The following is a 25455-nucleotide window of genomic DNA, read 5'->3' on the forward strand; positions in this document are numbered from 1 at the left end:
TGGTGAGGGCGGAATTGTGAGCCGGTGCGTTGTCATGATGGACGAGCACTTTTTTCTTCACCAAATGGGGCCGTGTTTTCTGCAATCCGGCGACGAATCGGCCCAATAATTCGGCATAGTACATCCCCGTGACCGTTTTGCCCTTCTCCAGGTAGTCGATGTAGATCACACCTTGTGAATCCCAAAAAACGGTGGGCATCACCTTTCCGACCGATGGGACTGTCTTCGCCTTCTTCGGAGCAGGTTAGCCGGGTGTAGCCCACTGTATCGACTGTTCCTTGGTCTCTGTTCCGTCGACGGTAACGAAACGACGCAGAAATTCTTTCGGATTGCGCTTAAACAGCGTCAAACAGTGCTCTGAAGTGGTCTCACGGTTGCGTTTGTTGTCCGGAGTGATCAAACGCGACACCCATTGCGCCGACAGCTTTCTCATGCCCAAAATTTCATGCAGGATATGAACCATGCGGTCTTTTGACATGCCTACTGTCGCTGCTATCTCGCGTATCTTCAATGGGCCAATACGAAATCGTGGATTTTTGTCACGGTGTCCTCCGTGGTAGCCGTTTTCGGGGCACCTGGGCGTGGCCCATCCAAAACCGACGTGGGACCGCGTTGAAATTCGTTAAACCAATTTTTGACGGTCGCCATCGAAGGAGAAGAGTCACCGTACACAGCATCCAAGCGCTCTTTGATTTCGCTGCGCGATTTCACTTCCAAAAACAAGAATCGAATCACAGACCGATATTGCTCTTTCTCCATTTTTGTAAAATCCGCGGACACGTCCGATTCCACATGCAGTCAAAGCAAAACTACGACTCCGATTCGGCACGATAGTTAATTTCTCTTGCGATAGTGACGGCATCGGGCGGTGAGGCTAAGTACTTATCGGACTGCCCTCGTATTCCCTTACTTTGACACTGTACCAGTTTACTGGGAAGAATATAAGATCAAAAGTTACCAGAATCCCTCCCGAGGGTTTGGTGACGTTGTCGTTGGCTTTAGTAAACTTGAATGTCGAATGTACGTTTTGTGCTTATAGATCGTTCAGAATTTCTTCTTTTGGGATGTTTTTTAGGCATGGCGGATATATTGTTCCAGAAGGGTATAGTATTTTCGTACGAAAGTGTGTACCACGTAAAAGGAAGCTTTTCCAACCATATAAGGAATATAACATATATTTAAGGTACGAGGACAGAGTCGGACAGCGAGTACACATACACACACATACATACCTCGCTGTGAATGACATTTAGCGATACAAGAGAGTAGCGAGACCAAGGAGGAGAGAAAGGAGAAAACGGCAGTCGAATTCTGAAGTCGTTGGAAGCGGTCGCATTACTAGTTGCTAAAGTTGTCTAAAGATGTACTCAGCTGTAAAGTCAGAGTAATGTATAATAAACCATAAACTTACACTGAAAAGTACTCGGAAAACGAGCATTTCTCTTTAACTTCAGTACAGACACACAAAATCATGCCTACTGTCGCTGCTATCTCGCGTATCTTCAATGGGTCAATACGAAATCGTGGATTTTTGTCACGGTGTCCTCCGTGGTAGCCGTTTTCGGGGCACCTGGGCGTGGCCCATCCAAAACCGACGTGGGACCGCGTTGAAATTCGTTAAACCAATTTTTGACGGTCGCCATCGAAGGAGAAGAGTCACCGTACACAGCATCCAAGCGCTCTTTGATTTCGCTGCGCGATTTCACTTCCAAAAACAAGAATCGAATCACAGACCGATATTGCTCTTTCTCCATTTTTGTAAAATCCGCGGACACGTCCGATTCCACATGCAGTCAAAGCAAAACTACGACTCCGATTCGGCACGATAGTTAATTTCTCTTGCGATAGTGACGGCATCGGGCGGTGAGGCTAAGTACTTATCGGACTGCCCTCGTATTCCCTTACTTTGACACTGTACCAGTTTACTGGGAAGAATATAAGATCAAAAGTTACCAGAATCCCTCCCGAGGGTTTGGTGACGTTGTCGTTGGCTTTAGTAAACTTGAATGTCGAATGTACGTTTTGTGCTTATAGATCGTTCAGAATTTCTTCTTTTGGGATGTTTTTTAGGCATGGCGGATATATTGTTCCAGAAGGGTATAGTATTTTCGTACGAAAGTGTGTACCACGTAAAAGGAAGCTTTTCCAACCATATAAGGAATATAACATATATTTAAGGTACGAGGACAGAGTCGGACAGCGAGTACACATACACACACATACATACCTCGCTGTGAATGACATTTAGCGATACAAGAGAGTAGCGAGACCAAGGAGGAGAGAAAGGAGAAAACGGCAGTCGAATTCTGAAGTCGTTGGAAGCGGTCGCATTACTAGTTGCTAAAGTTGTCTAAAGATGTACTCAGCTGTAAAGTCAGAGTAATGTATAATAAACCATAAACTTACACTGAAAAGTACTCGGAAAACGAGCATTTCTCTTTAACTTCAGTACAGACACACAAAATCATCCACTAATGAAGGCGAATAAAATGAAGGATATGCCAGATTAATAAATATATATAGTGACGTGTCTACACTGCGATTTCTCAACGGCCACCAGTTCAAAGATCGAAACCGTTTACAAATAAACAGAATCGCCAATTTCGGCTTTGATTAAAAACGATACAGAAGCTCGAGATCCCGCAATGCAAAAAGCAAAGAATATTGATTAAGTCCGAACGTCAACAATGACGTAACTCCATAAACGTAAAAATCCAATAAGATCGCAAAATCCAATAAGACAGAATTATGTAAACATAAACAAAGAAGTGGCGATCGCATCATCCACCTGCGATTGCGTCACCTAATGCACTAACAGTAAATTCTAAGACGCAAACCGAGGTTTCATTCTAACCAATTCTGTAACATACAGTTAGTCTTTTTCCAACGTTCTAATAAAGACTAACCAACGAATATAAAAAATCTTCTACAATTTTTATTCGGGCGAATAACGACTCATGTAAATGGCGCAGTCGGTAGGATCTCTTTAAAAAATATCCTTGCGAAAAAAAACAAAGTCGGGAGCTTACTGATCAATTAAAAGGATATTTCTTAACTACTAGGATATCCAGATCAGCGCGTGGAATTGCCCACAAGTAAGCAATTTATTCGACTAGCTCGGAAGTGCAACTAAGAGATCCGCAAGTGCAAATTAAAGGCACTGAACAAATATTATAATAAATTAAACTTCAATCGACTACTGAATAAATCCAATTCGGTCAATAATAAAGTTGAGTGGAATTTAATTAAACACAACAAAATGGACCAACAACCACCAGCTCAAGGGCAACCACAATTTGGTGTGGCACCCAACCCATTGACGCAGCAAAACTTAAATCAACTTTTGTCAGAGGTCCGGAATATTCCAACGTTTGAAGGAGATCCATCTACCCTAGGAACCTTTGTCAGAAGAGTTAACTACCTTTTGCGTCTGTATCCTACAACCAATGATCGACAGGCAAGCGTTATATTTGGAGCAATTGAACTTCAAATCACCGGTGATGCCCAGAGGATTCTGCAAGTTCTTCAAGTGAACAACTGGCCAGATCTTAGAGCAGCCCTAATCGACGAGTACAAAACGCAAACACCTGTGGAGGAACTATTAAGGCGATTATACAATACTAATTTTCAAGGTAATCTAAGAAAATTTTGTAACGAGATCGAGCTTAAGCAGTTAGTTATAAGCCACAAATTAGAACTTGAAGGAAATCCAAATGAATTAATATTGTACACAGAAGCAATGTTTAGGACTACAAAAAACCTAATACAACGAAAATTTCCTGACAGAATTTTTATGACATTAGCAAGTAGCGATGTTTCAACAGTACTTAAACTGAAACAAGCGGCTCAGCAAGAAGGGCTATACGAACAAAATGAAAATTTAAAACATTATAACATCAATGTTAATAAAATTAAAAAGCATCAACAAACAAATTATACACCCTAAAATTATAAAATAATAAATAATATATAAAAATTATAACCCCTACCCTTACACTAATTTGTACAACACCCAACAATTTAATCCTGGCCCAGCTCTTTCAATTCAACCACACCCCAACCAACCCCAAAGAATGGTTCCACAAAATTATAGGTTCCAATCGAATAACAGAAATAATACTTTTGACCAAAATAGGGGAAGTTACCAAGAGTTTCAAAGAAATTTAATTCAGGGACAGCAAAATAATACAATGAATCAAAGCCAACAGCCAAGTGGACTATCGGGCTCAGTACCCAACCAATCACAAAAGAGAGTCAGAGAAAGTAATAGTGGACAATCAAGAATGCAAGTAGACGAAAATTATCAACAAAATAAGGAGTACAAAGAAGATGTTTATAATGAAAATGAAAATTTTCCAATGCAAGCCTCGGACCAATTACATACATAGAAATTACTATAAATAATCATAATTATCGTTGCCTCGTCGATACCGGTTCATCAATTAACTTAATGAAAAAGAATTTTCTCAACGGGAGCATACATAAAGATCCGACAATTATACGCACTATGACAGGGCATTATTAACTAAATGAATTTGTAAAAGTTGCACCTAATAGTTTATTTACTCAAGAACAAATATTTTATATTCACGACTTTTCTTCCAATTATGACATACTACTAGGAGGAAAGTTACTAGAGGCAAACCAGGCCAGTATTGATTATTTAAATAATCGCACTACTATTAGTGGGCGCATTTTTTTACACAAAAACATTAGTTTGAAAAATCCAACACAAATAAATGATTTTGAGGCATTGCTAAAATCTAAAAATTATACTGATGAAATAAATTACGCTGTTCAAAATGAATTAGCAGAGGGAAAAAGTTATCGCTTAGAGCACTTAAATGAGGAAGAAAAAGTTAAATTATTAAAATTAATTAACCAATATAAATGCATTCAATATCGTGATGGTGAAAATTTGACCTTTACGAATGTTGTTAAGCATGAAATAAAAACTCATCATGAAAATCCAATTTATAAAAAACCGTATGGGTATCCTTTTTCATTTGATAAAGAAGTTGAGTCTCAAATACAGGATATGTTAAAGCAAGGAATAATTAGGCACAGCCAATCACCTTATTGCAGTCCATTGTGGATAGTACCAAAAATGAAAGATGCTTCAGGTAAACAAAAACTTAGACTTGTAGTAGACTATAGGGGCTTAAATGAGATCACTATTAGTGATAAATTTCCCATTCCCAATATGGGCGCAATACTAGGCAAGCTAGGACGGTGTCAATATTTTACCACCATTGATTTGGCTAAAGGTTTCCACCAGATCGAAATGGATCAAAATTCCATAAACAAAACAGCGTTTTCCACAAAGTACGGACACTACGAGTACACACGAATGTCATTTGGATTAAATAATGCACCTGCAACTTTTCAGCGATGCAAGAACAATGTCCTTCGTGAATTAATAAACAAGCATTGCCTTGTATACTTGGACGATATAATTGTTTTCTCTACGTCCCTTGACGAACACCTTACTTCATTAAAAATTGTTTTTGAAAAACTTAAAAACGCTAATCTAAAATTACAACTAGACAAATGTGAATTTTTGAAAAAAGAAACAGAATTCTTGGGACACATAGTTGGACCAAACGGTGTAATGCCAAATCCAGAAAAGGTTAAGGCAATCAATAAATTTCCAATTCCCAAAACTCAAAAAGAAATAAAATCATTTCTTGGTCTTTGCGGTTATTACAGAAAATTCATTCCAAACTTCGCAGACATTTCAAAACCTTTAACTAAATGTTTAAAAGCTGGTTCTAAAGTAACATTCAAAGATGATACATTTATTGCAGCATTCAATAAATTAAAACAACTTATCATAAACGATCCCATACTGATTTGTCCAGACTTTGGAAAAAGGTTTCAATTAACTACTGATGCTAGCAACTTTGATTAGGAGCAGTTCTTTCTCAGGATAAAAAACCAGTTACATTAGTAGGACTCTAAATGCACATGAAGAAGACTATAGTACAAACGAAAAAGAATTATTAGCTATAGTATGGGCAACAAAAACCTTAAGACCCTATTTATTCGGAAGAAGATTTGAGGTATTAAAAATGAAATCGTAATTGAAGGAAACAATATGATCAAAATACACAATTGCTCAATTGCAATTAACGATTTATCCATAAGCAATTATAATTTTGACTACACACAAAGCATATACACAAGAAATAATGTCACCAAATTAGACCCAATATCATACATACAAGCAAAAGAAATATTTTTTGAACAAAATAAAGAAAACCAGATTTACAAAATAATTGTAATTGTAACACTGGGTCTTTTAATATTAAGTATATCACTGTACCTACTTTATAAATTTAAGGAAATACCTAAAAGAATACTTATAAAATACAATAACACAAAAGGTGACGACCCAACAATTGACTCACAAGAGTTACAAGAAATACCAAAACTATACCCCAAAATCACATTAATAACCATACGATTTTGTCTAAGTGATGGGGGAGTGACGTGTCTGCACTGCGATTTCTCAACGGCCACCAGTTCAAAGATCGAACCCGTTACAAATAAACAGAATCGCCAATTTCGGCTTTGCCTAAAAACGATACAGAAGCTCGAGATCCCGCAATGCAAACAAACAAAGAAAATTGATTAAGTCCGAACGTCAACAATGACGTAACTCCATAAACGTAAAAATCCAATAAGATCGTAAAATCCAATAAGACCGAATTATGTAAGCATAAACAAAGAAGTGGCGATCGCATCATCCACCTGCGATTGCGTCACCTAATGCACTAACAGTAAATTCTAAGACGCAAACCGAGGTTTCATTCTAACCAATTCTGTAACATACAGTTAGTCTTTTTCCAACGTTCTAATAATGAATAACCAACGAATATAAAAAATCTTCTACAATTTTTATTCGGGCGAAGAACGACTCATGTAAATATATATTATATTTACTGTAGCATGTAACGTACAGGAAAAGATTCTAGAAAACTTTTGATTTTCGAAAGGAAAATGACAAATTTGTATGTCTTTCGAGCACGTGATGGTTCCGGCTGCTCATCGATTCCGATGATATGAAGACCATTATCTCTCAAAATTACATAAATATATATTTAATAAATCGATCACGTTCAAGAGGGAGTGACGATATGCGCAGTTCAGACCGACAGAACTATCCGTCGAAGATTCTTAAATTAAAACAAGGAAGAACGCTATAGTCGAGTACCTCGACTATCAGATACCCGTTACTCAAAGGGAAATGGAGATATGCAAGCAGCAAAGCGAAATTAAAATGCGCCACCTACCGGCGGTATACAGATTTAAGCGTTATGGGCGTTAGAGTGGGCGTGGCAAAATTATTTTTGGATCAATCGATAGGTATTGACGACACCAATACATTTCAGTTAAAATTTTTTATCTAGCATGCAAAGTGTGGGCGTCACAGGTTTTCGCGGTTTGTGGGCGTTTAAGTGGGCGTGGCAAACTTTTTTTTAGGTCAATCGATAGGTATTGATGAGAACAATACATTTCAGTTAAAATTTTCTATCTAGCATCAAAACTGTAGGAGTTACAGTTTTGGGCGGCTTGTGGGCGTTAGAGTGGGCGTGGCAGTCTACTGAAACAAACTTGCGCTGCGTAAGAAGCTCAGGAATCTGTACGCCAAATCTCAATAGCCTAGCTCTCATAGTTTCCGAGATCTCAGCGTTCATCCGGACAGACAGACGGACAGACGGTCAGACGGACAGACGGACATGGCTAGATCGACTCGGCTAGTGATCCTGATCAAGAATATATATACTTTATGGGGTCGGAAACGCTTCCTTCTGCCTGTTACATACTTTCCGACGAATCTAATATACCCTTTTACTCTACGAGTAACGGGTATAACAAGGAAGAACGCTATAGTCGAGTACCTCGACTTTCAGATACCCGTTACTCAGCTAAAGGGACCAAAGGGAAATGGAGATATGCAAGCAGCAAATCGAGATTTAAATACGCCACCTACCGGCGGTAGACAGATTTAAGCGTTATGGGCGTTAGAGTGGGCGTGGCAAATTTTTTTTTGGATCAATCGATAGGTATTGACGAGATTAATACATTTCAGTTAAAATTTTTTATCTAGCATGAAAACTGTGGCCGTCACAGGTTTGGGCGGTTTGTGGGCGTTAGAGTGGGCGTGGCAATTTTTTTTTCGGGTCACTCGATAGTTATTGATGAGAAGAATACACTTATGTTAACATTTTTATTCTAGCATCAAAACTGTAGGAGCCACAGTTTTGGGCGGCTTGTGGGCGTAAGAGTGGGCGTGGCACATTGCTGAAACAAACTTGCGCTGCGTAAGAAGCTCAGGAATCTGCACGCCAAATCTCAATAGCCTAGCTCCCATAGTTTCCGAGATCTCAGCGTTCATCCGGACGGACAGACAGACGGACAGACGGACAGACGGACATGGCTAGATCGACTCGGCTAGTGATCCTGATCAAGAATATATATACTTTATGGGGTCGGAAATGCTTCCTTCTGCCTGTTACATACTTTCCGACGAATCTAGTATACCCTTTTACTCTACGAGTAACGGGTATAATTAAGGTGAAAAACAAAATGGTTTCATTTTATTATGGATACACAAGTATGTGACAAGATGCTGTTGCTGCCACGAATGCCCACCCTTCCATGATCACACCGTTCCTAGATGAAGTGTGATCCCTATGTGAGGGTCCTAACTCTCTAAGCTACCACTGCATCTACCGTCGTTGGCATGTCCCCTTTACCTAGTTAAAGGTCTACTCAAGCGTCATCATAAATTTCGTTTAATATTGTGAAACATAAAAATCTACTGCTAGCATTAGTTTTATAGGGCTTATTCCCACACACAATCGCTATTTCACAATAGAAATAATAAAAATATTTAATTTGTAGATATAAGAATACAAATAATTATTCAAAATACGAAAATATATGGCGATCGAGCGCCTCACAGTTCTTAAGGGTTGGCCACGTTCCCGCCTAATTGTGGCACCAAATTTAAACCGATGTCTCTACATCAAACAAATTATCACAATATATATTATAAAAATAGCAATAAAGAAAAGGGCCAAATTAAATTCAATATGTATATGTTTATGTATTTAAAACGTAAATGACACCAGAGGGCATAGGTTGTGGATGTTAAGGGTATTTCCTTGACTTTACATTCGACAATAATAAATATGTATGTAATCTCTATTCTATTTCCAGTCGCTCCCCATGGTCGACATCGGGAACACTCTCATTAAAACAAAATCGTTTAGCTTGAGATTATTTCTTGACATGAATAGGCCTATATACACCAGCAGGAAACTGTGGTTCCTAGGATGGTTCTCTATATTATTATACCCGTTACTCGTAGAGTAAAAGGGTATACTAGATTCGTCGGAAAATAAATTCTTAGTCAGGATCTCTAGCCGAGTCGATCTAGTCATGTCCGTCTGTCTGTCCGTGCGGATAAACGCTGAGATCTCGGAAACTATAAGAACTAGGCTATTGGGAATTGGCATGCAGATTCCTGAGCTCCTTGCGCAGCGCAAGTTTGTATCAGCAGGGTGCCACGTCCACTCTAACGCCCAAAAACCGCCCAATACTGTGGATTCTTCAGTTTTGAAGGTAGAATGAAAATTCGAACTGAAATGTATTGTTCTCAGCCTCATACCTATCGATTGACCCAAAAAAACGTTTGCCACGCCCACTCTAACGCCCACAAACCGCCTAAACTTTTGGCCCCCACAATTTTCATGCTAGAAGGAAATTTTAACTGAAATGTATTAGTAATTTCATGGTAATTTACTTTGGTTTGTTATTCTTTTTTCCTTTCTAGTTTGTTTTAAATGAGACACATCGACTAATGTTAGTTTGTTTGCTATTCTGGTCGAGGGTTTTCTTTAGGCATATAAGACCATGAATTCTTATAATAAAGTTAGGGTTATTCACTCTTTGAACATACCACGGGAAAACCGCTTTCGTTGAAGATGGAATAATATGGGTTCCAACGCACGACGCAAGAACCTCACCAAATTAACTCATTATCATTTGGTTTCGTAACTAGTTTGTTAAGTTTCTAAATGAAAACTAATTTTTTTCTATTTTTCTCTGATATTTATTACTTATTTTAACTTCACTGGTGTTCTGGCTGTGATATACAGCTCGCATACACGCTCACAATGTGGTCTTTCCAATTCTATTTGATTGAGCGCATTTTTAAAATCTAGGTTTACGTACTTTAAGGAAAGGTAAATTAGAAAGGTATTTAAAAAGGTAAATAGAAGTCCATTGAACGGAGGAAATAACATGAGCTGTTGCTGTACTTTAGAGTAGGTCAGTTACAAAGCGGTTACATAATTATAGCGTGAGACTCAGGCAGGTTATGTGTGTGCGCGTGCTTTTTTGTCTTTTTCAAGCACATGAAAATTTTCGAACCACGATGAGTTGGATTTCCGATCGTTTTCCGACTTATCCGAGGTTCTGTCGCGCTGCTGCTGCGCTTGAATTGACCGCTGGTTTAGCCGATCGCTTTCAGGGAAGCTGATCTTTGCCTGGAACGTCTGGCGTTCTGAGCGTAGTATCGATGGGAAACCGGTAAATGAAAGAATAAAGGTGTGCTTTGGCACCTGGGTACCCAGTGAGGAATAACCCACGGTTGACTTGTCCTGGCTGGCACTTGTAGCTCATTCCTTTAGGAATTGACTTTTCAATGCAAGTTATATGACATATTATTTAGGAACACTTACCCAATTTATAAACAACTTTGAGCCGAGAGCCAATTTCCAAATAACTCTGCCTGACTACGAGATAAATCCGTGGTCAGCTATTTCTCTCAACTACGCCTCCAAACTATTTCCACCCAGATCAGTTTCACAGATTCCGCACTAAACGGATTCTGTAAACATCCAAGACGATATTGTAAACAAAGCGATCTCTGAAGTCCGCTTACGTGAACACAAGAACCCCAAAGCGATCCCTAAGGTCCGATAACGTAAACACAAGATCCCCATGGCGATCCCTAAAGTCCGCTATCGTAAACACCAATTTCCGGCCTAAGATAGCAGTTGTCTCACAAAATAAAAAGGGTTGAGGATTATCAGATAGAGATTATTAGTCCCAATATTAAATGCGACACGTCTTATAAGATCATAAAATCGGTTAGAGAATATAAAGGTGAGGAAACAAATATGTTAGTTGGGGAGAATCAACTGAAATAGCTGAACGCCTTACCTGCCTTATCAATATAAAGAAACAAAATAACGGGAATGGTAAATGATGCCATAACACATAATGGAACGGTGTTAAATTTCGATGCCAAAATGGCCTCACTTAATTTGAACTTAGTGACAAACGTCTCATTAATATTATCGAACAAGAATTGAGTGTATTGAGTAAGGGAAAATTATCAATAATGGACTATTATGGTATGGTAGCGTAAACACCAATTTCCGGCCGAATTGTAATTTCAATTTTAATTGCCAAACTGCATCATCCTATTTTTCCGATTCTCTTGAGTAACTCTCTTAATCAATTTTGAGATAAAAAATTTTTATATAAATCTCTTAGGCCGAGGTTTGATTACTGATCATTGAACTCGAGGTAGGGAGTCCGTTTTTGGGAATCGAATCGAGCAGTTGAATCGAATGCAAAGTAAAGAGCAGTGAATATAAAGTAAGTTCGACCTATAAAATTGTAATAGTGAATAAGTGAAGTGACCAAATACAAATACATTTTTTTTTATATTTACTAGTGCGAAATAGACAATTTATAGAAAATTAACTCTATTAACCAACAAAACTATTATGACTTATGGTAGGAATAAACTGATAACACAATAAATGAACGAAAACCACAAAACCACAACTTAAGGTTTAACCAAGACAACAATCAGAACAAAAATACTTGTAGTAATTATAATTAATATAAAAATAACTCCTGGAACCCGGGCAGGTTAAAACAACACAATCAGTGGAACACTTATAGCCAGCCACAAAATAAGCCAGAGCCAATGAAGAAAGTCGAGTCTATTCAGATTCAAAAACGGGCCAATAGCGGCTATAATCAAGGCTATAACAAATATCAAAATAATAATTAGAATCAGATAAGCGGAATCAAACGAAAAAAAATAAAACCCAGAACATTCAGCAAGGACAATCCCAAAATGAAAGGGTACCAACTGGAACTGTTAACCAACCGGCTAACAAGACAGTGAATTTGAACAATATTGAGGAGGACCATTTTTTAGACAAAAGTCAGGAGTAGGCTTACCATACTTAAGAAATGATAGGAAAATAAATAACAAGTTAAAAATATTAATTTACTGTGGGGCAACCTCATGCTATATTAAAACATGAAATTATAAAAATAGAAACGAGCTTGCAATATTTAAAAGAGTATCCACAGTGAATGGCTATTCGATTATTAAATACTATCAAATGATGACTGTTGGGGAACCAGACAGCCTATACGTTTATTCTTGTAAACCTTATCTCTCGCTCGCCTGTGTTATGTATTTACACATACACGCGCATGAAGCGCAGCTTAATTTGTGTGTACGTGCAAAAACTTTGCCGAATGCATTGCCTCGGTCAGCATTTTTCCATTCATCTCTTACGGTAACGTGTTAAGCCTATTCTTGTAGTAATATACCCAGCTACAGTCAGTCACATTTTTGCTACCAACGCAACCAGAGCGCATCGAGATTGATTGTGCTAAATTATATTGAATGTTCGTTGAAGACATATAAAAATCAATTCAAACAGTTACACTTCTGGCGTCTTATTTGTTTACATCAAATTACTGCTCCTTCGAGCCAGATAGCCAGGAACGCGTTTGTTTTCGGGACATTCTAATTAAAATTAGTACTTGTCAACGGTGATCTGCAGAAATCTGTATCGTATAGAACCGTCCTCTAACCTCAATCGTCATGCGGAGTGTGATTCAACAGCGGGACTTTTGCAAAAGCCAAATCACTCGTGCGCATAACAATGCCACGAAATTTGTGGAACATATTCAGTCAATCCCGACATTAGTCGCGCGATTGGCCCAGCTACAGGACAACTATTTGCGGTTTGTGCGGCTTACGGAGGATTTGTACGCCTACGAGTTTGAAGAGGGTTGGGAAGACCCTGTTGAAGACGTTGATATATACGAGGAAAAACACCACGCTACATACGCTATTCTCAGTAATACGCTTGAAGATTTAAAAGCTGAAGTCGCTAACAATGCTCTTCTTGTTTCCGATCAATCATTCAACACTACTCGCAGAAGTCTTGGCGAAGCGCTCGCATTAGTGAAACACATTCCCATGACTAATGAAAACTACAGTGAAGCCTGGGACAAGTTGGAAAATCGGTACAACAAAAAACCGCTTATTAACCGATAATTTGTGAACAGTTTTTTAACGCAACCTAGTGCCACTACCAGTAGCATCAGCACTGTGCGTAAATTGGTTGACGGCGCAGATGAAGTTATTCGTGGGTTAAGAGCACTTCAGTGCGATGAACGAGATCCCTGGTTAATTTTTATATTATTATCAAAGTTAGATCCTGAAACTCGGCAGTCATGGGGCCAGCGCGCAGAACCTGAAAGTTCCAGTGTGACCATCGACCAATTTCTAACCTTTCTCACATCTCACTGCGACACCTTTGAAGCCTGCCAACTCTCTCGCGCGCCTCAAGCTCGACGATCTGCTGCTACTCATCATGCTGACGCCCACCAGAGACGCGACGAAAACAAGTGTTTACAAGTATATTGCCAGCAGACTCATCAACTGTACAGGTGTGACCAATTTATAACGTTGGACATCGCAGCTCGATGAGAATTCCTGAAAACCAGAAAGCTCTGTTTTAACTGCCTCAGCGCTTCACACATGGTCGGCAATTGCACATCGAAACCCACAGGCCGGGTCTGCCGCCGAAAACATCATACATTGGTCCACGACACGCCGCAGCCTTATCGAACTGGAGAGCACAATGAGTCGCCTAGCGTAAACACCGGCGATCTGCCCTCAACATCCCGAGCTAGATCTTTCATCACAAACAATCAACTTCGCACTCACGAAGATACACCATCAGGCATCGGTCCTCCCGTGGGGAACAATTACACTCATCATACCGTGGATAATATTCCGTATGCAGGTTCGCAAACCCTATTGCCAACCATTCTCGCAGACGTCGACGACGCTTGGAGAAGCACAACAAAATGCAGAATGCTCTTAGACAAGGGATCCACCATTACTTTGGCATCGCAATCATTTGCTCATGGACTCCTTAATTTTGTTCTCGCTGACGTAATCGCTTCCAGCGCAAACTATTGACACATCATCTTCAACCTGGAAGGAAATTTCAGCACTTCCCTTAGCAGATCCCACGCTTTGCACTCCTGGATCTATAGATGTCATCGTTGGATCTAAGCAACTATGTTCTCTATATACCGGAGAAAGAAAATATTTTGGTAAGGACTATCTGATCGCTCTCAATACAATTTTTCGTTGGATTATTGTAGGCTCGTACAATGCCTGCGACGACCACACCATTCCGGCAGTGACCCTTCACGCCGATCTCGACACGATGGTTCGATCGTTCATGGAAAAGAACAATGTGCAACCTAACCAGTCTCTCTTGGACTCCAGTGATCCCACAGAGAGTCATTTTGCAAACACTCACACGCGCTCCGAAGACGGGGTCTCTGTCGTCGAGTATCTCTTCAAGGATGGAGCCCCGCCTATCGACTCAACTCTTCCCCAGACCAACCGCATAGTCTCATTGGAGCGACGGTATCGTCGACATCCGGAACTCAAAAAACAATACGAGGTGTTCTTGGATGAAAACTTGTAACGCGGTCATATGGAACAACTGACCTCAGACCAAGTAATGGACGATTCTGACACTTGCGTTTATCTACGGCACCACGCTGTCATCAAGAAGGATAGCCTGACGACCAAATGTCGGGTGGTCTTCGATGGACCTGGGAAAGACAGTTCTGGAATCTCCTTAACCGAAAGTCTTCATATTGGGCCACCGATTCAGCGGGACTTGCTCGGGGTTTGCCTACGTTTCCGGCAGCACCGATATGTTCTATGTGCAGATATTGAAAAGATGTTTAGAGGGATTTAAGTTTCCAGGCGTCACACCAATTTTCAACGTATTGTGTGGCGCAAAAATGAGAATGAACCTATGCTTAATTTTCGGCTGTTAACAGTCACGTACGGCTTAGCACCCTCTCCATTTCTGGCCGTTCGAGCTTTGAAGCAACTAGCCGACGATCATAGCCTCGAGTACCCGGCCGCATCACAAGCATTATCACAAGATGCTTATATGGACCATATATCAACTGGATGCGATTCGGTAGGAGATCTTTTGGCTCTAAAGACGGAGCTGATTGGACTCTTAGGAAAAGCGAAGTTCAAACTACGGAAACGGAGCTCAAACTGCTGGAACCTTCTGCAATATTTACCTGAAGAGGATCGATGTTATGACCCAGTACAGCTCAGCAAAGGTTCACCGATGGAATCGCCCGTCAAGGTCCTTGGAATTCAGTGGAATCCAGGTCATGATGTAATGTTCGTCAAACCTACAGAATTCGATCTCAGCATTGTCCCCACGAAACGAGAACTGTTATCGCAACTTTCCAAGATCTATGACCCACTCGGGATTGCAGCGCCTACCACCGTGCTTCTCAAGCTCATCTTCGAAGAAAGTTGGACCGCTGCTATACACTGGGACGAACCTATTCCTGAAGCCCTGAATGCACGCTGGAGGGCATTAGTAGAGGAATTATCGTCGCTGACACAATGCCAAGTACCTCGGTATATTGCTGCACCCTACCAACACATCCAACTGAACGCATTCGCAGACGCATCCGTGCACGCGCATGGTGCTGTTGTTTATAGTCGAGTAGCATCGGATGGGAAGTTCCACATAAATCTCGTAACCGTCAAAACACGTGTGGGTCCACGAACTTTGGTGGAAAGGCCCATCCTGGATGGCCTTGCTCATCAACGAGTTGCTCATCAACAAGATCTCATCCTGGACACGGCTCATAAGGGTAACTAGCTATTGTTATCGCTTTATCCATTGTCTTCGCTTGCAGCACAGGCTTTATTCTGAGTACCTAACTTCAACGGAACTGCAGTCAGCTCAAGACCAACTTCTTCGTCACATCCAACGAAAGGCCTTTCAAAGAGAGTGTACGCAGCTAGAAAACAGACGCCAGCTTCATGCAAAGTCGCAGCTCATCCGGTTTTCTCCATTTCTTGATAAGGACGGACTAATGGGAGTTGGCGGACGAATCGAGAGGTCGAACCTTAACTACAACGCCAAGCACCCGGTTATAATTCCAAAGAGTTCTCCAATCGCCGAGCTCCTGGTACGACATTCGCATCTGACGAATCTTCACACTGGAGTGGACGCCACGTTCACAAATTTTCGACAACAGTACTGGACCTTGGGTGCACGAAATATCGCCCGAAAGACTGTCTTTCAATGTAAACGCTGTTTCCTCCAACGCAAGAGCACAAGTAGCCAGATCATGGGACAGCTACCTGTACCTCGGGTTCAAGCCAGCAGTTGTTTTCAACATACCGGCTTGGATTATGCCGGGCCAATTTTAATTAAAGGTTCAACTGGGCGCACACCAATGATCGGAAAGGCATGGTTCGCAATATTCGTTTGTCTAACAACTAAGGCGCTCCACATCGAAGCAGTCACCGATCTAACAACCAAGGCCTTTATTGCCGCTTTCCAACGATTCATTGCTCGGCGATCCAAACCAACTAATCTCTACTCAGACAACGGTACCACCTTTCATGGCAGCAAACGAGTACTCGACGAAATGCGGCTGCTAGCCATGGAGCAAAGCAAGGATGAGAATTTAGCAAACTTCTTCGCCAACGAAGGAATCCTGTGGCACTTCATACCGCCTTCTGCCCCACATTTCAGGGGAATATGGGAAGCCGGAGTTCAGTCCATCAAGCTACATATGAAAAGGATAATGGGATCGTCAGCCCTAACCTTCGAGGAATTGTCTACAGTTTTAATACAGATTGAAGCCTTACTTAACTCTCGTCCTCTTTGCTCAGCAGGGGGTTCTACCTTGGATCCGCTTACTCCGGCCCATATTTTGACTGGCGCTCCCTATACTGCCTTACCGGAGCCATCCCGTCTAGACGTTCCCATCAACCGCTTGGAACGATGTACTTAACTACAAGCAATGGTCCAAGGCTTTTGGAAACGCTGGCATATGGAGTACCTCACCTCTCTGCACGAGCGCACCAAATGGCAACACACTGGTAGTGCTCAAGGAACCAAATCTACCTCCATCGAAATGGATTCTAGGACGTATCCAGGAGGTACACGCCGGACAAGACGACAAAGTCCGAGTTGTTACCGTAAAAACCGCCCAAGGAGTCTCTAAGCGGCCAATAACCAAATTGGCGATCTTACCTCTTTGCTGAACAGTCGTTCAGGGGGGCGGTATGTTGGGGGGGGGGCCTATACATTTATTTTTTTAAACTTCCTCACTCGCTCGCCTGTGTTATGTATTTACACATACCCGCGCATGAAGCGCAGCTTAATTTGTGTGTACGTGCAAAAACTTTGCCGAGTGCTTTGCCTCGGTCAGTACTTCTACCTCCAATATCAGATACCTGTTACTCAGCTAATGGGACCAAAGGGAAATGGAAAAATGCAAGCAGCAAAGCGAAATTGAAATGTGCCCCCTACCGGCGGTAGACAGATTTAAGCGTTAAGGGCGTTAGAGTGGGCGTGGCAAACTTTTTTCGGGTCAATCGATAGGTATTGACGAGACTAATACATATCAGTTCAATTTTTTTATCTAGCATGAAAATTGTGGGAGCCACAGGCTTGGTCGACTTGTGGCCGTTAGACTATTTGCGACTATTTGCAGTTTGTGGAAGGCTTGTTGGTGGCAAAATTTTTTTGGGCCAATCGATAGTTATTGATGAGAACAATACATTTCAGTTAAAATTTTTATTCTAGCATAAAAACTGTAAGAAAGACAGTCTTGGGCGGTTTATGGGCGTTAGAGTGGCTGTGGCACCCTACTGAAACAAGCGTGCGCTTCGCAAGAAGCTCAGGAATCTGCATGCCAAATCCCAATAGCGTAGTTCTTATAGTTTCCGAGATCTCAGCGTTCATACGGACGGACAGGTAGACGGACAGACGGTTATGGCTATATCGACTTGGCTAGTGATCCTAATCAAGAATATACATACTTTATGGGGTCGGAAACGCTTCCTTCTGCCTGTTACATACTTTCCGACGTATCTAGTATACCCTTTTACTCTACGGGTAACGGGTATGAAATTAAATATGTAGATTTAATTCAAGATGGAGCCGTTTTTGTAAATGGACAAAATACACTTAATGACACTCATTAAAATGGGTCATACTTAATAACTTTTAATGGCACCTATTAAATTACAAATATATCCTACACTAATGTAGAGAATAAGATATTGGAATACATCACCGCTTGAAAATATACTGATTTTTAAATATCCGAATAAATTATGTCAAATGATTCGGAACTCTCATTCGATAATATTAACATACTAAATCCTTTTATCCAAATCAAACAAACTCAAATACCAGTTACGTTTATATTATTCATAATAATGTTTATAAATTCATTTATCATGATTATAATCAACTACAGAGAATTTTTAATATTCAAACCACGGCAAATCCATATAGAAATTCTATCAGAAAGTAATATTTTTTACAATGAATAAACTATTCCCGACAATGAAAATACCCTAGAAGAAAATATCATTGTGGAATTAACCAACCAATTTCTTTCAATATACCCAGCAGTTCCAATGAATCGGGATGATTCAATTAAGAATGGGGGGAGTTATAACACATTATTTAGGGCCAATTTATAAACAACTTTGAGCCGAGAGCCAATCTCCAAATACCTCTGGTCAGCTATTTCACTCAACTACGCCTCCAAATTATTCCCACCCAGATCAGTTTCACAGACTCCGCACTAAATGGATACTGTAAACACCCAAGCCGATACTTTAAACATCAGATCCCCAAAGTGATCCCTGAAGTCCGCTAACGTAAACACAAGATCCCCAAAACACAAAGTCCGCTTAAGTAAACACAAGATCCCCAAAGCGATCCTTAAAGTCCGCTAACGTACACACAAGATCCCCATGGCGATCCCTAAAGTCCGCTAAAGTAAACACAAATTTCCGGCCGAATTTTAATTTTAAATTTAATTGCCAAACTGCATCATCCTATTTTTCCGACTCTCTTGAGTCACTCTCCTCATCAATTTTGAGATGAACGATTTTTAGATAAATCTCTTAGGCCGAGCTTTGATTATTGATCATTGAACTCGAGGTAGGGAGCCCGTTTTTGAGAAACGAATCGAGCCGTTGAATCAAATGCAAAGTAAAATGCAGTGAATATAAAATAAGTTTGACATATGAAATTGTAGTTATTATATATATATATATATAATTGAAGTTAAAAAATAAAAAATAAATTTTTTTAAATATTGACTAGAAGGAAAGTTAATTTGCACATCTGCCTTAGTTGGCGTTAGAATTAGAAAAGATCAAGACACGCGTGTCAGAACCTCATGAAACCAAAATTTCCTCCAATTTCGAAAAAGATCGCCATTTCTGCCAACGCACGGGACTATCAACCAACTTTAATTTTCTCATTTCCCTTGAATGCCACCTTATTGAGCTGAGCTTAGCAATGACTCATTCTCTTTATTTAGCTAAGTTGAATTGAAAAACAAAAAAAAATTACAGTCTTATTCCAGGCTTCTTGAACAAGAGAGTGACAAGATATATTACAAATCTCCGCGCTAAAATCACACTTTTGGGAAGAGCAATTAAAGGGTGATACTAGTTCGTAGTACGCCTGACCTACTTTTCTCCTTACCCGCGCTTTACCAAATATTGGTGCAAGCTTTGCGTTAAATTAAAAATTTAAATTATACGTCCTCTCATTGCGATCATGTTGTTTACGCATTCCTTCAGTATCTGTTTTTTTTAGATTTGAAACGAATCATCCCTTGAAAGTCGTATGTCTTGGTGTTCTAGCAACTCCAATTCTTTTAGTAATGTGTATGTCAATCCGTTGGTCATCATTTGCTGTCCGAACGCTAATCGGTAAGGTCTAGATTATACGGCGCTATGTATGGACGATCGCAACGCACACAAGCAATGCTGCTTGGTTAGACGTCCCAATTGGATTGATCAGGGTGTATATAAGGCTTAATGGCTGCCAGAATGGACCGATCCAATCTTTCTGACGCATTCGCCTCCTCAATGTAAAGCAAAATTGCATTTGTGGTAAATTTCTATATAGGCTTAATAAAAGGGCATTTTGATAGATGATCTTACACCACAAGGATTCCAATACTTCCCTCTTTACTTCTTGGATAGGAGCCAAGAAAATCTACATAAAATTTCTGAAAAACGTTTCAGTTTCCCCGGAGCGATCCAAAGGCGGTCTTAAAACCTTGTTTCGATGCTAAGTGCAATGACAAATCTCATATGCATTTACGTACCCCTAACATCTTTGAGCAAATTTGGCTAAAAGTAGTATGCACGAACACAATCAAGTGTTTTGGTAATGTGGTTGGTTTATTAGAGATCCATAGCTTCCAAAACTTCTCATCGGCTATTTTCTCTCCGATAGAATGTTCTGTGCGACGAAAAATATGGTTCCCCGCGACCTTTATATCCGGCGTTTGATTTAGATTTGGAACTATGTTCTGGGAACCTTTTCGGTGTTAAATTGTAAAAGTGGCGAAGTGGCCTTTTTTTCGTTAAGGCGTCAATTAGCATAATTTAAAAAAATGTATGGTACCATACAGTCATACCTAAGATCTGCGCAGCCTCTTCACTGACTTGGGTACTGAGTTGTGTCTATTCGCCTCAATCTATGCGGAATCCATGCTAATGCGTCGATCATCGATTATTTTTGGGCGGTGTTTTTCGATATTTTGTGTCATACCGATATTTATCGATGCATCAAGGTTTGACAAAACTTCCGGAGTCGAGTTTCACAACATTGCACAACATATGGTTTCAATGCCGCACGGACAAATTCGCTGTTTTTCTTTTAGTTTACCTTGTGTTTGCAATGCCAAAGAAAGTATATTGTGAAATATATATATAAATATAGATATTTGCATTTGCAAATGTGTTTATTCCAGAATAACAACAAAGGTAAGCTTTTGCTGGAGGCACTTCACTAAAATTGACGGAAATAGCGCAAAATGCAACATTTACGTCGAAGTTCTGAAGACTGCGGGTAACACGACAAGCATGAAGGACCCCTGCGATTCATAGAATTGATCAACATGTTAAAGTGCCTGCAGTACCTGATTCTTGCGGTGCGGCACAAGTTTAAAAGGCTTCTAAGAATTGATTTAACGAAAAAAAATGGAATGGGTTGAAAACATCGATACATCGATGTTTCTGGCCGATGTTTCACACAACATTGATTTATCATTTTGCAAACATCGATGAACAACGACAAGGAAGATTCCACCCCAAATAATGTACCTCGGGTACGCCTTATCTACTTTTCTCACTTTAGTCGTTAGCCCTGCCTCCTTAAGCTTACCCGCCAATTATAGCAGCGCTAAAAATGACGCTGAAAAGTATCAGAAATAACATGGAGGTCGTCCAAATAGATGAGCACCTCGTTCATTAAGTCGGTATGAAACGATCCATAAGTTTGGACAATGTGGAAGGCGTATTGCTTAATCCAAACGACATTACGGTGAACTGATACAGTCTCTCGATCCTGGCTGAAATGGAATCTGCCAATATACATCCGTAAGGTCCAGGCTCCAGATATATTCTGCCTTTGGCAGTCGACTTAAAATCCCATTCATAAATGGGTATGTATAGGGTATGCGTCTTTGCGGGTTACCTCATTGACTCTTCGCCTATCTACGCACAGCCTAACTTTGCCGAGCTTCCTTACTAAAACTGCTGGGAAGACCAAACTCTGTTGGACTCCTCAATGACTCCTAGGGCCAACATACTATCGAGCTCCTCGTACATGAGACTTTCTATGGCCGATGACACAGTGCCGCTGCTTAATCGGCTTCGAATTTTCTACATCTATATTATGCGACAACAGCGACGTCTTTCCTAGCCCTTTTTTCGCGAACGACAGAAAACTATGAATAGTTCTATTAAGCTAAAGTGATTGCTCATTGGACAATGGTCCATGTCGTTCGAGCATTTCTAACTCATCGCAATTTTTATCTCGCCCTCGCAGCCCTTCTCTTCTACCAGCATTTCGGGTAGCAATCCAAATTCTTTCCAGAAATGTATACCTAAATATAAGGGTTGTACTTATTATTTGTATCCTTAAACTTAACCTGAGTGGTAACTTTCCCGATGATTTTTTGGTTTTGACCTTCGGCCGCTCGAGCATTAGCCGAAATTGATTTGAATAGAATGTGAGATTCTGGCAAATCTCTAGCAAGTTCTCCCCTAATGCAGCTTTTTGAGGCCCCTGTATCCATTAACCGCGTCAAGCTTCTACCAATCAAAGTAACTTCGGCATATGGTCTAACATCCGGAGCTATTATAGCTGATAGCGCTCTTTGGATCTAAGTTTTCGTTTCGATAAGCCTGTCAACTTCGTGCTGCTAGGCGTGTTATCTACAACCGAATTTTGTTAGGTAGTGCCGCTTTTAGTGTGTTGGGTTTAGCGTGTTGGTGGCTGTTGAAATCATCTGTTTGCCTTACCTTTCTGATGTACACGCCTTTGAATGCTTTTTGATGCGTTACACTTCTGGCAACTCGGGCTGTAGGAATCCGCTTGGCCACAACCATAGCAAAATACTCGTCCATCATCAACATCGCCTCGACAGTTCCAGCAAACCAGGTTAAGCCCATATATTCTGTCATCTAGTCCTTCCGGCATATGCTCTGCAGAATTTTCCTTTGCATTTACAAAATATCGAGGCGCAGGTCGGGGCTTAAGCGCTTGATTGGGATTTACCGTCTTCATAAATACTTCCCTAGTCCTAACTAGATGGCGCAATTGTGAAACACTTAACACGCGCACATAAAGCAACTAGTGCTGGCTTTCGGGTAACAACTTAGAACGCAGGGACTTTAGTAATGAGGACTGTGACAATGGTATAGTTAACTTATCTGCTGATATCACTGTTGCTTTATAGAAATAATCAAATGATTAATTTGGTTTTTAGCTGCGCGAATATTGACATCGGTTCTTTCATCTTTGGACCGAACTAATAAAGCCCGTTTAAACTCAGGCCACTCAATATTTCTAGTACTCTTGTGATACCAGTCATTGGGAGTGCCTTCAAATAAACTACTTATGTAGCGAGTCAACAACTCAAATGTCTGATAAGTCAGAGCCTGAGTTTTATACATAAACTCATCCACCGACACAGGTCCACTTCCAGAAAATCCAGAAAATTTCCAATTCACCAAAATCTGGTTAACACGTTTTGGTCTGATATCCATCGGCCTTGGTGCCATAGAGCCTATTTGTGGAATAAGAGCAGTGAATCACCTTTACAAAACGATAAAACGATTGCTTTTTAGAACTATCGAACGATATCCAAAGGTGGCAATTAACATGATTAAATAACATTATATGATTGCAATTGCTCCGGATTTACAAGTGACCAGACCCTATTACTTTTAGTCGAGAGCAGCGGCAACTCTAGTTTTCAGCAATTCAACAAAATTTTCAACAGCTCCGAGGCTGTTGAATTGCTGAAATTTCTGAAAGTTGACTTTGTATGGAACAGCTGATTAACAGCTGACCAAAATTCAACAATTCAGCAATTCAACAGTTTAGGGAATACCCTGATTATTTATAGTAAAAAGTTACGAAATAAAGAAGAGCTGTTGCATACACTACATGTGGACCACTTGGGGCAACTCGACTTCGCCAAGTTTGTTTGTCTTTACCCCATAAAAACTGCATGATGTGAAGAAGTCATTCAACAAATTGTGCAATGTTTTTGGATTTCCAAAACAAGTTGTTAGCAATCGATGAGCAGCCTTTATATCTGCTGCGTTTGAAGAGTGGTTGAACAGCAACAAGGTCGATCACGTCTGCCCAACTTTTGCAGTTGCTCAACAAATTATCCAAGACGAGCGAGTTAACCAATCGGTTCCTTCTGTTATCGCCAAGTTCTCTGAAGAAAAACCAAGCAAGTGGTAATACACGTTCCTCAGGTGATAAAGGCCCTAAACTCACATGTGAACAGCTCAAAAAAGCCTTTAGCCTTTGGGCTTTTATTTGGCACAAAATTGTACACCCTGGTAAAGGATCGTTTGCCTACGATTTTAAACGAGAAGTTTGTTTCTCAGTTTAAGAAGAAATTTCGGAGCAGCTCAACAAGTATACAAACGTAAATAAGATATACGACGAAAGCATGCCCACATCTACATGTTGGATGACCTCGTTGCAATCAAAAGTACTCAACTTTTTAAGAAAATTGGCTAGTCCATATTTAGAACCATACGAGGTCGTCCTAGTTAATCGAAGCGAGCGATATCGTCCGCAAAGCAGCCCAAGCACAGCAGCGATAACATAAATCTATGGAGGTTCATCGAAGCAAACGACGACGAATTTGCTTCATCTGGGTGAGATGAAGATGAGCAGGAGTGCCCGGAAGCGTGTACACATACACCTATTTGCCTCGTTGTGAATGACAAAAAAGCAGCGATGCCAAGGAGTAGAAAAAAAAATTAAGGCATTGGAACCGGTTGAATTATCAGTTGTTAAATTTGCTAATTAAATTCGTCTAAAGCTGTACTCAGTTGTAAAGTCAATTAAGTTGCTGCTTTTCCGCATATTTTACCCTCATAAGTATGATGGAAAGGCGAATTTGGGGACGATTTGCATATTAAGGGCCACCGCCACCCTCATTTATATATGCGGGTTCCTGGACAATTAGCATAGTCCATATATTTAACTCATTTTTTGTGTCATAAAAATGTCACGATCATGTCCATAAAGAGTTACTAATGGCCCCTATCCCCATGTGACAATATTGGTCATTTATCCTTTTTCCTCATTATAATGAGCACAATAATGGGCAATTAATAGTCAAAAGGTTTTGTTAAGTACGTGAGAAGGCATGCACACCCAAAACATCCAAAGATTGTTATCTTAGAGGAACATGTTCGATCATGTTGGGGAAAGATGTGTCCTTTGATTGTAAAACTAATTAAGAACTCTTAAGAACCCCAACAAAATAAATCTTACAATTTATTGATTCTCAGATGTGAGAATATTTAACTGGTAAATTGTCCAAGATTCTCTCCATTCCACAAATAGCTCTAAAACATGTCATAAAAGGGACTCTTACAGGTAGGGTAGCTCTTACACCCAAACATGCTCAGCTGTCCAATACCCGACCGCAATAAAAGGGATACATCCACAA

General features: G+C 40.3%; 2 protein-coding genes across 2 annotated transcripts; both read left to right on the forward strand.

Moving 5' to 3' along the window:
* Positions 1–14882: 14882 nt before the first annotated feature.
* Positions 14883–16064, forward strand: LOC139354926 (uncharacterized). Its single transcript, XM_070999175.1, has 2 exons — positions 14883–15090; positions 15211–16064. Exons 1-2 carry the CDS (start codon positions 14883–14885, stop codon positions 16062–16064), a joined length of 1062 nt encoding a protein of 353 aa, XP_070855276.1.
* A 217-nt stretch (positions 16065–16281) lies between these two features.
* Positions 16282–17211, forward strand: LOC136117443 (uncharacterized). The gene has a single exon (XM_065868406.2). It carries the CDS (start codon positions 16282–16284, stop codon positions 17209–17211), a length of 930 nt encoding a protein of 309 aa, XP_065724478.1.
* The last annotated feature ends 8244 nt before the right edge of the window (positions 17212–25455 follow it).

The sequence above is a fragment of the Drosophila suzukii genome, unplaced genomic scaffold (genome assembly GCF_043229965.1).
Source record: "Drosophila suzukii unplaced genomic scaffold, CBGP_Dsuzu_IsoJpt1.0 scf_4, whole genome shotgun sequence".
Taxonomy (NCBI): domain Eukaryota; kingdom Metazoa; phylum Arthropoda; class Insecta; order Diptera; family Drosophilidae; genus Drosophila; species Drosophila suzukii.

Coding starts and splice junctions, on each gene's coding strand:
- LOC136117443 (XM_065868406.2), top strand. CDS start 16,282: ATGGGAGTTGGCGGACGAATCGAGAGGTCGAACCTTAACTACAACGCC.
- LOC139354926 (XM_070999175.1), top strand. CDS start 14,883: ATGGACGATTCTGACACTTGCGTTTATCTACGGCACCACGCTGTCATC. Junction 15,091..15,210: donor GCAGCACCGATATGTTCTAT/GTGCAGATATTG, acceptor GGCTGTTAACAG/TCACGTACGGCTTAGCACCC.